This window comes from Dryobates pubescens, chromosome 18 (genome assembly GCF_014839835.1).
Source record: "Dryobates pubescens isolate bDryPub1 chromosome 18, bDryPub1.pri, whole genome shotgun sequence".
NCBI lineage: Eukaryota > Metazoa > Chordata > Aves > Piciformes > Picidae > Dryobates > Dryobates pubescens.
Window position 1 is genome coordinate 22,784,939 of NC_071629.1, and position 13,784 is coordinate 22,798,722.

The 13,784-nt window shown below is 52.7% G+C and overlaps 1 protein-coding gene across 2 annotated transcripts in view; it reads right to left on the reverse strand.

Annotated features, from left to right (window-relative positions):
* MED12 (mediator complex subunit 12) overlaps nucleotides 1-13,784 on the reverse strand; it is a 45,028-nt gene that overhangs the window by 18,186 nt on the left and 13,058 nt on the right. For both annotated transcript variants that reach the window (XM_054169784.1, XM_054169783.1), the window contains exons 12-26: nucleotides 13,342-13,468; nucleotides 12,494-12,723; nucleotides 12,003-12,083; nucleotides 10,646-10,819; nucleotides 9,265-9,409; nucleotides 8,276-8,394; nucleotides 8,008-8,151; nucleotides 7,097-7,260; nucleotides 6,720-6,851; nucleotides 3,418-3,645; nucleotides 2,621-2,765; nucleotides 2,230-2,350; nucleotides 1,441-1,542; nucleotides 643-756; nucleotides 207-370 (exon numbers count right to left, since the gene is read on the reverse strand). In XM_054169784.1, the coding sequence (XP_054025759.1) occupies nucleotides 207-370; nucleotides 643-756; nucleotides 1,441-1,542; nucleotides 2,230-2,350; nucleotides 2,621-2,765; nucleotides 3,418-3,645; nucleotides 6,720-6,851; nucleotides 7,097-7,260; nucleotides 8,008-8,151; nucleotides 8,276-8,394; nucleotides 9,265-9,409; nucleotides 10,646-10,819; nucleotides 12,003-12,083; nucleotides 12,494-12,723; nucleotides 13,342-13,468 (2,190 nt within the window). The remainder of the gene's footprint in view (nucleotides 1-206; nucleotides 371-642; nucleotides 757-1,440; nucleotides 1,543-2,229; nucleotides 2,351-2,620; nucleotides 2,766-3,417; nucleotides 3,646-6,719; nucleotides 6,852-7,096; nucleotides 7,261-8,007; nucleotides 8,152-8,275; nucleotides 8,395-9,264; nucleotides 9,410-10,645; nucleotides 10,820-12,002; nucleotides 12,084-12,493; nucleotides 12,724-13,341; nucleotides 13,469-13,784) is intronic.

A 13,784-nucleotide genomic window follows, 5' to 3' on the forward strand; every position in this document is an offset into this window, starting at 1 on the left:
TGCTGCCAGAACAAAGGGGAGGTACAGCCCCTGCCCCCTGTATCACCTAGTTCTGGACAATTGTTTGTCCATTTTTTGCTGATGGAGAACAACCCTCAGCACCATCACAGGTTCCTGATGAACCTTTCAAAGAAATGCCTGCCAAAGCCAACCTGCAGAAAGTCTCACAAGGGGTAAGGACTACCCTACAGATGGGACAGACTCACCTGCTGACATATGCTCCTCAGTACATACTTGGCATAAATATCCAAGCTAGCTGTCTCTACAGTTACGACCCGACCACCAGCCTTCCTGGTGCCCAGCTCATCATCCATGAGATCATCCACACCCCCAGGGTGGGAAAAGCCAGAGCCTTTCAGTTCTGCATCTCCTGTAAGGAAAGCACAAGCATCACTTAATTATCAATGCTAAACCCAAAGCCTGGCCCACCAAACACCTTGAGTTTTTGCAAACTCAGTGATCTCCTGCAGCCAAGAGATACAAATCACTCTGACAGCTCAACCCAAGGCCTTCAGACAAGCCACACATCCACCAAAGGAGACTTTCTCTGGTCTTCTGTCCAGGCAACACATACAACTCAGGGTCTCTCTGCCAGGCCCACAGCACACATTCTTGCAGCTTCAGGCCAAGAGAGGTGCCTACCTAGAACAAAGACAGCCTTCAGCACTGCAAAGACTGCCCCATCCACAATGCGGTTCTGGGACGCTGCCAGTAAGTGCCGGTCACAGGAGGAGCGGATTCCCACCGTGGGCTTGTCTGCAGAGAGGACAGTGGGGAAGGGCAGTGCTCAGCAAGAGAGAGAGATGAGAGCTCCAGAGCTGCCTAACTTCTGTGCTAGCCCTTGCTTGGAATCCAGCACAGGGCATCCTGATGCCAGGCCTTCTCCCAGCTGTAACACAGGGTCAACGCAATGAAGTTTTGTGAGCGCACCGCGAGAGCTGAACCGTGAAATCCAAGTGCTGAGCACAGGCTCTGCCACCAGCCCTGTGCTCCAGCAGAACCCTCACCTAGAACACAGGCTGGGTTGAGAGATCTGAGCTATCAGGATACTGATGAGGAGCCAAGAACAGCACTTCCTGGACTGCTTCCATCATCAGGCAAAAAAAGAGAGCGCTGTAAATAGCAGCTTCTGGCATCGAGTTAAGAGGCTGTACAAAGCTCAAGACACAAAAAAAGGAGTGATCATTACTCTAATGGCTTAGTGACAGCAAGGCCACCTCTGCTGGCTGGTTTCCTGCCTCTGAAGGCCTCCTTCCCAACATGCCTAGCTGCCATGGAGTGACATAAATGAAAGGATATTGTCCTTTGTCCTCTGCAGAAAGCTGTTATTCACAAGCAGCAGGTCATGATCTCTAAACATAGGGTCCAGCATCTCTTTCTTGAGGTTCATGAGCCTCAGTACTTCCACGACAAAGAAAAGCTCTACTTTCATTCACTTACTGCCATCTTGCTGGCATGGGTTCAGCTGTGGAGTCTTAAACAGATGGAGCAAAATCCGGCAGGTCAGACGTGCTCCTGGTTCAGAGTCCTGCTCACTACAGGCTGTGTAAAGAAAACAGTCAGCTGAGAGGTCTAAAGCACTGGGACAGCTGACTCAGTCCAACAGCTATTCACAGTGCACTGCCCCAGAGCAGCCCAGTGGAGAAGCTGCAGCAGCCTAGTTCTGTTTACAAATGTGGTGCATGTGCAGCAATTAACAGGCAAGTGAGCAAACCCATCAGTACCATCCCCAGTGACATGAACTGCATTCTGCTGCTCCACCTTTCCAGTTTCACCCTGTCAGGGGCTGGATGTTGCAGCCCCCAAAGCAAAGCTAGGAAGGCTGATGGCAGAGTCAAGGCAGAGTGAGCCCGGTGCCGTAGGCCCAATTGGTCAGCCAGCAAAATGCTTAGCTGAAGCATATGAGCAGTCAGAGGTGGCACTGCTGCAGGTCAGAGCTGACTGCACTGGTCAGACAGCATGGCTGGTAACATCTTCCAGTGCCAATTTCAGCTTGCACACAAAGTGCAGAGAGCAGAACACTGACAAACCTTAGCACAAGCAGCTTCTAATAAAAGCCAAAAGGCCAGAAACTCTCCAAAGCAAAGTGCTGAATTCTTCAGCGCCACACTACGACAGAAGCATTGCAGGCACATTTCACAGGGACAAGGTTCACAAGGTGTCTGTGCAGCACAGGCCTTCAGGCCCAAACTGAGCCCCAAGGCCAGCTTGCTGCAGGGGTGCACTTACCAGCGTTGAGGAGTGAGGGGATAGCAGCACAGCGGATCAGGTCCTCCAGCAGCAAGCACTGCCGGGCTATCAGAATGGCAACAAAGGTGGCCAGGGAGTCATGGAAAGATAAGTCACTGACCTGGAAGAGAGGAGATCAGCCAGTGAACACAACAGCCTCATTTCCCCTGGCAGCAATTTGTCAGCTTGCCCAGGAGGTGGGGGGAGAAGGGCCCATAACCCCAGGTCAGTGTCCACGATCAGCCCTGGCTGCGACAAACACCGAAGTGCCGCCCCAGCACTCAGAGCCTTTCCCCTGTCCTTAGAAGCCAAAGCTTCCACCCCTTCTTCATTCCTGCCTTCTCCCACTCCTGCTTCAATTCATTTCCCCCTTCTGAACGTTTGCACTTGCATCAACATTGCAGAGCAGATCGTTGAAGCCGCAGGTGCCGTTGTTGGAGGAGCAGCAGAGGGCTTTGAGCACTCCCAGCCACTCGGCGCTCAGGGACTTGCAGTAGCCGGTGAGCTCGGCGCACAGGATAGCGATGTCGTTCACCCTGCCAGACAAACCAGGGACACAGCAGAGGGTCAGCTTTGAGACTCCTGCATGCTGTCAGGTCAGTGAGGCTCTAAGGGATCCTAGCCTGGGCTCCTTCCTCACACCCAAGGACAGTCAAAGAATGGTTACTGGCTTTCACACAACCATGGAATGCTCGGGGTTGGAAGAGACCTCTGGATGTCGAGTCCCACCCCACTGCCAGAGCAGGGTCACCTAGGGGCAGGTCACACAGCAATGTGCCCAGGTGGGTTTTCAAAGTCTCCAGAGACTTCTTCCCCTCACCTAAAGATTTGGGTAGAAATGGGTAGATTCAGATTGGATGTTATGAAGAAATCAGTTAGGAGCTCAGGGAGGACAGAAGCCTCCTGTGAAGCAGAAGGGCAAAAGCTCACTTGATCTTTGTTCTGTGAAATTCTTCCCCATGAGGGTGGTGAGAGCCTAGCACAGGTTGCCCAGGGAGGTGGTGGACGCCTCATCCCTGGAGGATTTTAAGGCCAGGCTGGATGTGGCTGTGAGCAACCTGCTGTAGCGTGAGGTGTCCCTGCCCATGGCAGGCAGGTTGGAACTGGCTGATCCTTGAGGTCCCTTCCAGCCCTAACAATTCTCTGATTTTACTATCTCAGGACAGCCATGCAAGTCCTGTGTCTCACCTGTCTGGGTCATGGTGTCCCACACACACGTGCATAAGTGCATTACAGACAAAACTGTAGCGGTTGGCTGGGTTCTCATTGAGGCTCTTGCCCAGGTTGGTGTAGGTGAAGTTATGTGCAGATGGATTTTCAATAGTGTCAATCATGAACTCTGGTTCCCATAGCATGTTGGAGTCAGAGGGCTCAACATTGCAGTAGATGGTGTTCTTCACCTTGGAGCAGAAGTCACTTAACAGGAAAGCAAAGAGAGAGCAGGAACACAGAAGTCAGCTTGTGCTGGACTCTGAGCAAAGCAGCCCTGTGCCAGACAGGCCCTTCCTGGGCAAGCCTGCGTGGAAAGTACCAGCCAAGCCTCTCCTGAAAGAGTGAAGCTGATTCTTTGTTGTGCAAGCACCTGGGAGTTTCCACAGGTTTAGTGGACACAGCATAGGAATGGCTGCTCCAGGGCGATATGGAAACACCTAACCCAGCCCTCGGTGTCACAACAGCTGACACCTAAAGGGACTTTAAGATCAAGGTAATGCTGCTTCAGCACCACTCTCTGCCCTGCTGCAACTCAGGGCTCACAGATGCTCGGAGATAAAGAAAATGATCTCCTCAACACTTTCAAATCCTACATTTGTCCACCTGCTTTTTGAAGCCAGTGGTTTCTGGACCTTCACACCATGGAGCGAGTTCCATGTTAATCATGAAAATGAGGAGGTTTGGTCTATTGTTCTGAGCTTACCTCTTGCCATTTTCTGCTCACTCCCTTTTGTCCCTGCCTTGTGAGACACTGAACACTCACTTTATTTTCCATACCAACCAGAACCTTACAAACTTCTATCACTCCTTCTCAGCCCTCCTCTTCTGTGGGGAGGAGATTCAGTTCCTCAGAAGTCACTTCCAAACTCTGGTCTCATCGATCCCCTCCTTTGGGGCCAACTCCTTGAGAGGCTTTTTGAAGTCCAGGCCCCCAAACAGGGAAGCACAATTGCACCAGGGCTTAAACAGTGGCCCAGAGATGCTCTCTGATCTGTTTTCCATTTCCCCCCAAACATTTCTAACATTGTTTTCCTTTTTGACTAGTCCTGACCACTATGATGACATTTTCAGTTACAGGTCTGTATTTCAATTACAGAGCTCCAAGATCCTTTACCCAGCTGGTAGCAGACATCCATCCCTGCATGGAGTTCAGAAGGGAACAAAGACAATCCCACCTGCATTACTTAGTGTTTAACAGCACTGAACTTCACCTGCCAGCTTATCACCTGCTCACCATCACTGCATCCTCCTGCAACAAACTGCAGCTGGCTTCTACTAATACACCAGAGAGTCACAGAATGGCAGGGGTTGGAATGGACCTCCAGAGATCATCAGATCATTACCATCCTGCCAAAGCAGGGTCACCTAGGAACACAGTTTTGCTATCATCACTCATGACTTCCCACGAGTAGAACAGCACAAACACCAGCAGAGCCCTCTGGGATGCCTCAGGGAGTGATCACCCTCAAAATACTCTTTCCCACTCCCCAGTTGGAGGCCTCCAACCTCTTCATAGAATCACAGAAGGGCTCAGGTTGGAGGGAACCTTAGTGATCACCTACTCCAACCCCCCTGCCACAGGCAGGGACACCTCTCAACTACACTTGGCTGTGTAAGGCCTCATCCAGCCTGGCCTTGAACACCTCCAGGGAAAAGGCAGCCACAGCCTCCCTGGGCAGCCTGTGCCAGAGTCTCACCACCCTCACACTGAAGAACTTCTTCCTCAGCTCCAGTCTAGCCCTGCTCTGCCTCAGCTTCAAACCATTCCCCCTTGGCCTGGCTCCAGACACTCTCAGCAAAAGTCTCTCTGCAGCTTCCTGCAGGATCCCTTCAGGTCCTGGCAGCAGCTCTGAGGTCCCCCTGAAGCCTTCTCCTCTCCAGGCTGCACAGCCCCAGCTCCCTCAGCCTGGCCTCACAGCAGAGCTGCTGCAGCCCTTGGGTCATCTTTATGGTCTCCTCTGCAATCATTCCAGCAGCTCTGTGTCCTCCTTCTGCTGGGGACACCAGAACTGGAGGCAGGAGTGGAGGTGAGGTCTGAGCAGAGCAGAGCCCAGGGGCAGAATCCCCTCTGCTGCCCTGCTGCCCACCCTGCTCTGGCTGCAGCTTGGTACACAGCTGCCTGCTGGGCAGCAGGAGGCACTGCTGGCTCCTGGGGAGCTGCTCAGCACCCAGCACCCCCAAGGCTTTTTCTGCAGGGCTGCTCTCAACCCACTCTGCACCCAGCCTGGATTGGTGCCTGGGGTTGGCCCAGCTGCAGGACCTTACCCTGTGACTTGCTGAACCTCATGCAGCTGGCACTCATTTGTCTCCTAGAGGATACTCCCTTTCCTCTGAACAAATTCCAGGGGTTGCTATTCAACAGCCTACTAACAGGTCTCTCCTTGCTGTGTGTGTGATGACACTTTCAAACAACCCAATGCTCTCCTGACCCTCTGCCTCTCCATTCAGTCCAGAGATTTTAAAAGCAGCCAGGAGCCCAGCCCCTAGCCCCTGATATGAAGGCACAAGCCACTTACAGTGCCTCAAGGGGAGGTGACACCATGGGTTAGACATTCCTATAGCACACCTGCCCTAGGAACACCAGCAGGGAGCATGGACTGCAGGAGAGGACACAGTGAAGCACTGCACAGGACCACAGGGTTGTCAGGAGAATTACCCTTTAACAGGATGGGGTAAGCAAAAACCATGGAGATCTGTGGCCTCCACAGATCTAGGCTGCTCAGGGAGGAGCTTCACAGGGATCTGATGGGGGAACAGCTTCCAAGAGAAGCAAAGAGCAGAAGGCCACAATGTAAGCCCACACAACAGAGCCTTGGGGCAACATCACCAGAGCAGAACCTTAAGAGCCAACAGGGGCAGAGCAAGGATAAGGAGTGCAAAACAGAGCAGAACAAACCCAGAACCCAGCAAAGCAGGTTCAGAAGCAGTCCACAGATGTTAGGGAGCTGAACAGAAGCAGACAACAACCTTTAGAATGAACTGCTCAGTCATCACAGATTGGTAAAACCAGACCTCCCTACTTCTGTCCTGCAAGGACAGTGTAAGAACAGAGCTGTGGAGGTGTAGAGGACCACTGAAAGAAGCTTACCAAAACCAACATGATGATGATGATGATGATGATGAGTCAAGGTGATGCACTGGGCCATTTCTGCCTGTAAACAGGCATTACTCCCAAGACTTCAGCTCCCCATTGGGAGGAACAATAGCATCAAACAAGATCACAAGCAAAGCTTAAGCCAAGCTCAGCACCCACAGCATCCCACCTGCCTCAGACTCACCTAAAGAGCTCCCCAAATTTACTTTTAAGGTGACTGCAGGAGGTGTAGAGGTCGTAGAGATAGGCCAGGATACAGCGCTCTGCTGAGGAGCCATCTGAGCGGTTCATGCCATGTTTCACCACCCCACACAGGCTGTATAGAGACAAAAACTGCTGCAGCAACACAAAAACTGAAGGAATAACCTTATTACACAGAAATGCCCCTGAGCTCACAGCAGCAGTGCTCACTGGGCAACGTATCCCATCCCCCTCAAACTCTCTGAGCTGAAGCCTCGGGCACAAAGCTGCTAACTTTTAGGTAGGACACACATCCATCCCTCACAACCCCCCAGAAGATACACTGCTGCCTTCCACACAGCGAGGGGAAGAGTCCCTTACCCTTCAAAGACCTGAGCCATCTGGTCCTGGTTCAAGATAAGGCAGGAGTGGTAGTGCCGCAGCACAGCCACGATGCACAGGCACAAGCTGGTGGTGTAGCTGCCAACAAGGTCGGAGGATTTCAGCAGCAGTTCTGCCTCCACCACGCTCAGTTCATTCAGCAACTGCACCCAATGACAGAAAAACCCTTCAACAGCCACAGGGGTAAGGTATGGTCAGAAATGGAGCAGGCACACCACAGCCATGGTCTATAGGACACGCTAGCAAAGGGACTGGTAGGCACTTTTGACCTAGAGATGTACCCCTGGAAGAGTTGGGGCTTCATACTTAGGCACAATTTCTCCCTCAGGCAGCATAAGGGTCTGTCAGTGCTTGGGATATGGCCACAGATAGCAGCAGACAGCTTGCTTGGCAGATCCTGTCCTGCATAAAGCTCACTCAGCTCCCTTTTTAAGGCTAACAGCCTCAATTCCGTCAGCAGCCACAGCAAAACTTCCAGAGACACCTGGCACAGGCTGCAGAAACAGCAAGAGGATTTTAGCAGGATCCAGAAGGCAGCCTGTGCAGCTATGTGCCAAGGATCCTTCCAGGGGAGCAAGGTGGGAGAGCTGCCAGAGACATATGATCCCCCCCTCACTCAGAACAAGGCCTTGCTGCAGCCAGGGGCAGAGACGTGACGGAAATCCTTTGGAGATGCCCTGAAGCCTCCGGAAGCACAACCCTCAGAATGCAAGACTACCACAACCAGCCTGCTCCCAACAGCTGCAGCCCAGGGGCACTGCAAGGGCCACCTCATCTGACCACCTCCACGACGTGGGCCAGAGGGTGATCCCTGCTAGGGCAGCACAGACCTGCCGCCCCTCAGGCTGAGGAAGGCCTGCGCGGGAAGCGTTGGAGCTGGCGGCACTCACCTGGATGGCGAAGTCGATCAGGCCGCTGATGTTGAGGGAGTACTCCATCAAGTCAAATATGAACTGCACGTGCTGCACCAGAGGCAGGTGGTAGGACATGCCCAAGGCAAAGCTGGTTATCTGCTCCAAGACGTTGCGAGATACCTGCAAGCACCAGAGACTGCCATCTGCCCCCGCACAGGGAGCTCAGCGGCGCCGCGCGCCGGGAAGCTGTTCCCAGTAACGCAAAGGGACGGTCTGGGCCCAAGAAGTCTTGCAAGTGCCATACCTGAGATGTGACTTGGTGCTGATCAAAGTGAGAAAGGTGCTGGAACTTTGCAAAGATATCTTCAGCTGTTGGGAATGCTTCTGGCTTGCTCTTTTTTCTCTTCTGGCCTTCCTCTCCACCTACCAAAGGTGGATCAGAAAACAGCATTAGGCTACCTCCCTCATCAGAGGAGGATTAGACACCAGCCATCAACACCTGCCAGTTCCTCAGCAAGATCAGCTCCTCCTAAGCAGCACAGCAAAAAAGCCTGAGCCCCAGACCCTCGAGTGATGATGACCACACTGAATCCAAACCAGCCAGCTGCGGAGGAAGGACTGACAGGAGGGTTAACACCTTGCTCATCCCAAGTGAAGGTGCTCCTTGGAAAAGCACCTCCTCAGTTTAGATGTTATTGATTGCCTGAGGAGAAGAGATGTTCTAGGCTGGAGATGTTTGGCCTCCACATTTCTTTGTCATTGAACCTCATCTTTGAAAGAATCCTCCCTCTGCCACATTTCAGAACGACAGGAAAAGAACTGTAGCCAAATTCAGCGTCAGTGGAGGTCAGATCTGGACACAACTACCCAAATTCCTCATCCCTTGCAGCGAGCGGTGCCCCAAGCACAACAGCAACCTACATTCAATCAAAACCTTTGCCAAACAGGCAGAGGCACAGTCCTCTATTCCATGTGCAAGGATCTCAGTGCAAGAAGTAAAGAAAATTACATCTGAAAAAGCAAAGCTTTGGCTGGGGTCTCGCTCTGAACCGGATGTGAGTCAATCCTCTTCTGCAGAGCTGTTCAGTGAAACAGATACTGCTGGCAGGAGACCAGCCCTGTCACTTGCTGGTTGCTGTGGCTGGGAATAGAGCACCACTGCAGACTCTCAGCGAGTGACCCAACTTACTCCAGGCTCTGTGACATTCTTCCGCTGCCAGATGCCAGACAAAGGACTCAGCCAGCTGCAAAGGTGTTCCTCCTTTGGAAAGGAGTGGCTCAAAGCCTCCTCACCTGTTTCTGCAGTGCTCTTTCTGTTCAAGACTTTCAGAATGTCTTTGGTTATTTTCTTGATGGTGTGGCGAGCGTCGTCCCGCTGCTTCCCCACCCCGAAGAGAACCACCAGCCGCTGGTTGCACTCGTGACTGCAGGACTCCTCCTAGGGCACCAAGAGACAACGCTATTGCTCCTTCAGGTGGGCACTGCTGAAGGAACAACAAGCCCAAAGGCAACAAAGAGAGACTTCAGGGCTTTGGGATGGCTGGTTAAGGGGTCTGGAGCACAAGCAGTGCTCTCCTCTACACCCCGCAAGCTGAGGGCGGTCATGAGGGAATGAACAGGAAGAGCCAGCAGATCAATGCCTGGCACCAGGCTTGGTGTCACGAACAGGAAGGTTCTACAGAAGGATCTGGACAAGCTGGACTGATGGGCTGAGGTAAATGGAATGAGGTCTAACAACGCTAAGTGCTAGGCCCTGCACTTAGGTCACAACCACCCCATGAATGCTCCAGGCCAGGGGCAGAGTGGCTGCAAAGCTGCCTGACAGAAAAGCCCTGGGGTGCTGGTTGACAGCAGCTGAGCATGAGCCAGGGTGTGCCCAGGTGGCCAGGAAGGCCACCAGTATCCTGGCCTGGGTCAGCAATGGTGTGGCCAGCAGGAGGAGGGAAGAGATCAGGCCCCTTGGGCACTGGTAAGGCCACACCTTGAGTAATGGGTTCAGTTTTGGGGCCCTCACTCCAAGAAGGACATTGAATGGCTGAAGCAGATCTAAAAGAAGGGCAACAAAGCTAAGGAAGGGTCTGGAGAGGAGCAGCTGAAGGAACTGGGGTCATTTAGTCTGCAGAAGGAGGCTGAGGGGAGGTTGGAGCAGGATGGGTGTTGGTCTCTTCTCCCTCGTACCAAGGGATAGGATGAGATGAAATGGCCTCACGGAGCCCCAGGGGAGGCGTAGCTTGGACATTAGGGAAATTTTCTTCACTGCAAGAGTGGTCAGGGATTGGACCAGGCTGCCCTGGGAGGCGGTAGAGTCACCATCCCTGGTGGTGTTCAAGGAACGTGTGGCCATGGGACTTGGGAACGTGGTGGTGTTGGGTTGACGGTTGGACTCTTAGAGGCCTTTCCCAACCCAAACACAGGTGTCTCAGCACCCATGAGACTGAATGCTTCAGTCCTGTTACACAGATGAACCCCTTAACACAAAAAAAGGAAAGCTCATCTCAGCAGCTGCTGTGGGAAAGGAAGCACCTTAAAGAGATCAGCTCCTGCATCAGTGCAGGAAATCATGACTGCTCCTCACCCACCCACAGCAGTACCACAGGGTACTGCTCTCACCCAGCAGCCTCATGGCCAGAGCACCAGGCAGCCAGAGGGCAGCAGCTGGGAGCAGGTCTCATACCTGGGGAATGGGAAAGTGTGTGGCATACTGAATGTGTCGAGGCTGGTCGTACAGGGATGCCAGCATTCCTTCCACAGACTTATCCTTCAGCAGGGGCTTTGCTTCCTTCTCAGGGTCTGTTTTCTCAGGGGAAGGGCTGGCTTTAGATTCACAGTGCATTGGAGGAGAAAACATCTAGGGAGGAGTTAAGAACAAGGCAAGGCAGTTAGGGAACACAGTCACACAATAGTGCAGATTGCTGAAGGCCTAAAAGGAGCAGGAAGAGCTGCAGAAACATCCAGCTCTTAGGGCAATTCCCCAATGCAATGTGCTAAGCCACTGCTCCCATTTGTGCTCCCAGTTCATGTGGTACACTGAGTTAAAAACAATAGGAAATGTATAGTAAGTAAAATAAGACTCAGGATTTCAGAGACAACCACCATGGAAGAAGTGAGGATGCTGGGGAAGCCATGGGAAAGCCACATAGCTCTGCACATGACACCTGGCTTAGCACACACCCACAGGCCAACAGTGGCTCCAGGAACAGAGGGACTGAGGGACTTTCGACCACAAGCTCTTTTTACTGCTCAGGGCCTCAGAGCAGCCTGCAGCCATGAGCTATGCACACAGATAATGAGAACTCTACAAACTGACCAAGTACAGGAGGTCATGCAGCATGATGATAGCAGACCTGCATCTTCTCCAAGGTGACCAAGAAAACCCTGCTAACTGCAACTGGTCACTCCCAATCTTCTGCTGCTATCAGGGTCATCCATTTCCCACACTGCCCACACACTGGGCTGGCTGTGGCCAGAGCGTGAAAGATCTCCACATCTACAGGTATCTGAAGGGTGGCTGCCAGGAGGGTGCAGCCAGGCTCTTTTCAGTGACACCCAGTGATAGGATGAGGGGCAATGGACAAACTCAATCACAGGAAATTCCACCTCAACATGAGGAGAAACTTCTTCGGTGTGAGGGTGCTGGAGCCCTGGAGCAGGCTGCCCAGAGAGGCTGTGGAGTCTCCTTCTCTGCAGGCTTTCAAAACCCACCTGGATGTGTTCCTGTGTGTTCTGCCCTGGGTGACCCTGCTCTGGCAAGGAGGTTGGACTGGATGATCCCCAGAGGTTCCTTCCAATCCCTAGCATTCTGTGATTCTATGACCAACTGGGACTTGCTCTACTCTGATGGACCCTGACCTGCATAAACAGATTACATGGACCCTTTTACAGGGTCCTTTACAGGCTGCTTTACCGCCCAGCCACTTCCAGTGTAGCAGCTCCAGGGCAGAGAGGAAGTACTCAGACAAAAGCAAGTCCCTGGTCCCACTACAACACCCTGACCTACTCACAAGCAGCAGGGAGAAAATGCAGGAACGTACCGAAAAGTCTGTCTTCTCCATGTCATCAAAGAGCATGCTGGAGTTGTGGTCAATGTCCATGGGCTCAGAAAGACCTGTGTCCTGGAAACAGACAGAGCAGCTCTGTATCTCAGTGATGCACCAGGGAACAGAGAGTGTTAGTTTACTGTAGCACTCCATGCTGGAACGTGACAGCAACAGCACAGCCACAGTACCTGGCAAGCTGAAGCCTGACACACTGCAAGCACCAGGGGCAGGCCTCACACAGTACCTCCCAATATGCTGCTCTGAGCAGGGCAAGATTTTCCTGCCTACCCCTTACACTCTGAAGGCCCTTTTCAGCTACTTAGAACACAGCCTTCTACTCCTGAAACCAAAATACTCAGGAAATAGGTTGGGGAAGGTACAAGGCTCTGGTACATCCTCCAGCAGGGACAGCAAGGAAGCTGCAAAGCTGCTAACAGCACAGCACAGGGACGTGCACAGAGGGGCCACAGTGCCTGTGCTCTCACCTCCAGCTTGATGCCACTGCTCCCCTCTGCCTCCTTCCTGTCGTGCTCCTCAGCAGGGTCATCGAAGGGGGAGGGCGGGCGCGGGCCGTGGGCGTCCAGGGCCAGGTCCCCGCGGGAGATGAGCGTGCACATGTAGATGTTGTGAGAGAAGACGTCGTGGCGGATCAGCTCGCAGAACAGCAGCACCAGGTTGAAGAACTCCACCTTCTCATTCTCCTTCCCAGGATCAGCTGAAAGGGCAGCAGGGACAGGCAGGGCTGTCAGAGCTCTGCTGCAACACGCTGAACAACTCCAGCCCAGCGGGACTGGAGGAGGTGTTTCCAGACATCCCCACGCAGTGAGTGACTGATACACGGTTCGGAGATGGCAGCAGAACAGCCCAGCTTCAGGTGTCAGTTAAGCAAGTCAAAAGGTCTCCAGTTAGTCTCAGACCAGAGATACAGGATTTTAGCCTGCAAGTGCCATTCCTGGGTGCACAAAAAGTTGCCTGCATTATTCAGAGCTCTATCCTGTCCCCCTTAAGCTGTCTGCAGTATTTCTACTGAGACTACTCCAGAGCTTTGTCACTTACTAGTAAGAAACCTGCTGCTAGTTCTCAGCCAGATTCATTCCCCATTAAGCTGCACTCATCTATTCTTGGCCAACACCCTGTTAAGGGAAGTGTTTTGCATTATCTTTCTGCCATCTGCCCCTCGGGGCTGCTTTCAAGGTATGATCTGGATTGCAAGGAATCTAGAGAGAGAAGTGAGGCACAACCAAGCCCTTCACACAAGGGAACAGCACACAAATTCAGAGACTGCAGGAGAGGGAAGGCCAGACCTGGGAGGCCACAGGTTCTTATTACATACTTAGCATAGGAGCTTGTGTGTCAAGGAACTGCATAAGGACATCCTGAAAGACAGGAGCACTGGCTGCTGAGAGAGAGCCTGAAGAGATGGAGCCCTTCTCATCCACGACTTCAGAGTCCCCACATCTCTGCAAAAAAGAAAGTTACCAACTGCTGTCACAGAGCAGAAACCCACGACCCATAAACACCACAAAAGGAGCCTTCAGGAGACTTTCCCTATCTTGCACTTACAGGAAAGTCATCACATAGCTTCCTGCAAGCCACTTCAGTGTCTCCCAAGTATGCCAGTACTTCCATACTGCAATCACCTGTCTTCAGCCATGCACACAGGATAGAGACCATCCCACAGGCTCACCAAGGAGGTGAGATGGGGTCAGATGGAGCAGGTGCCGTAATGACCTGCACCAGCGCTGAGGGGCACCGTGCTGATCAGCCTCTGCCTTT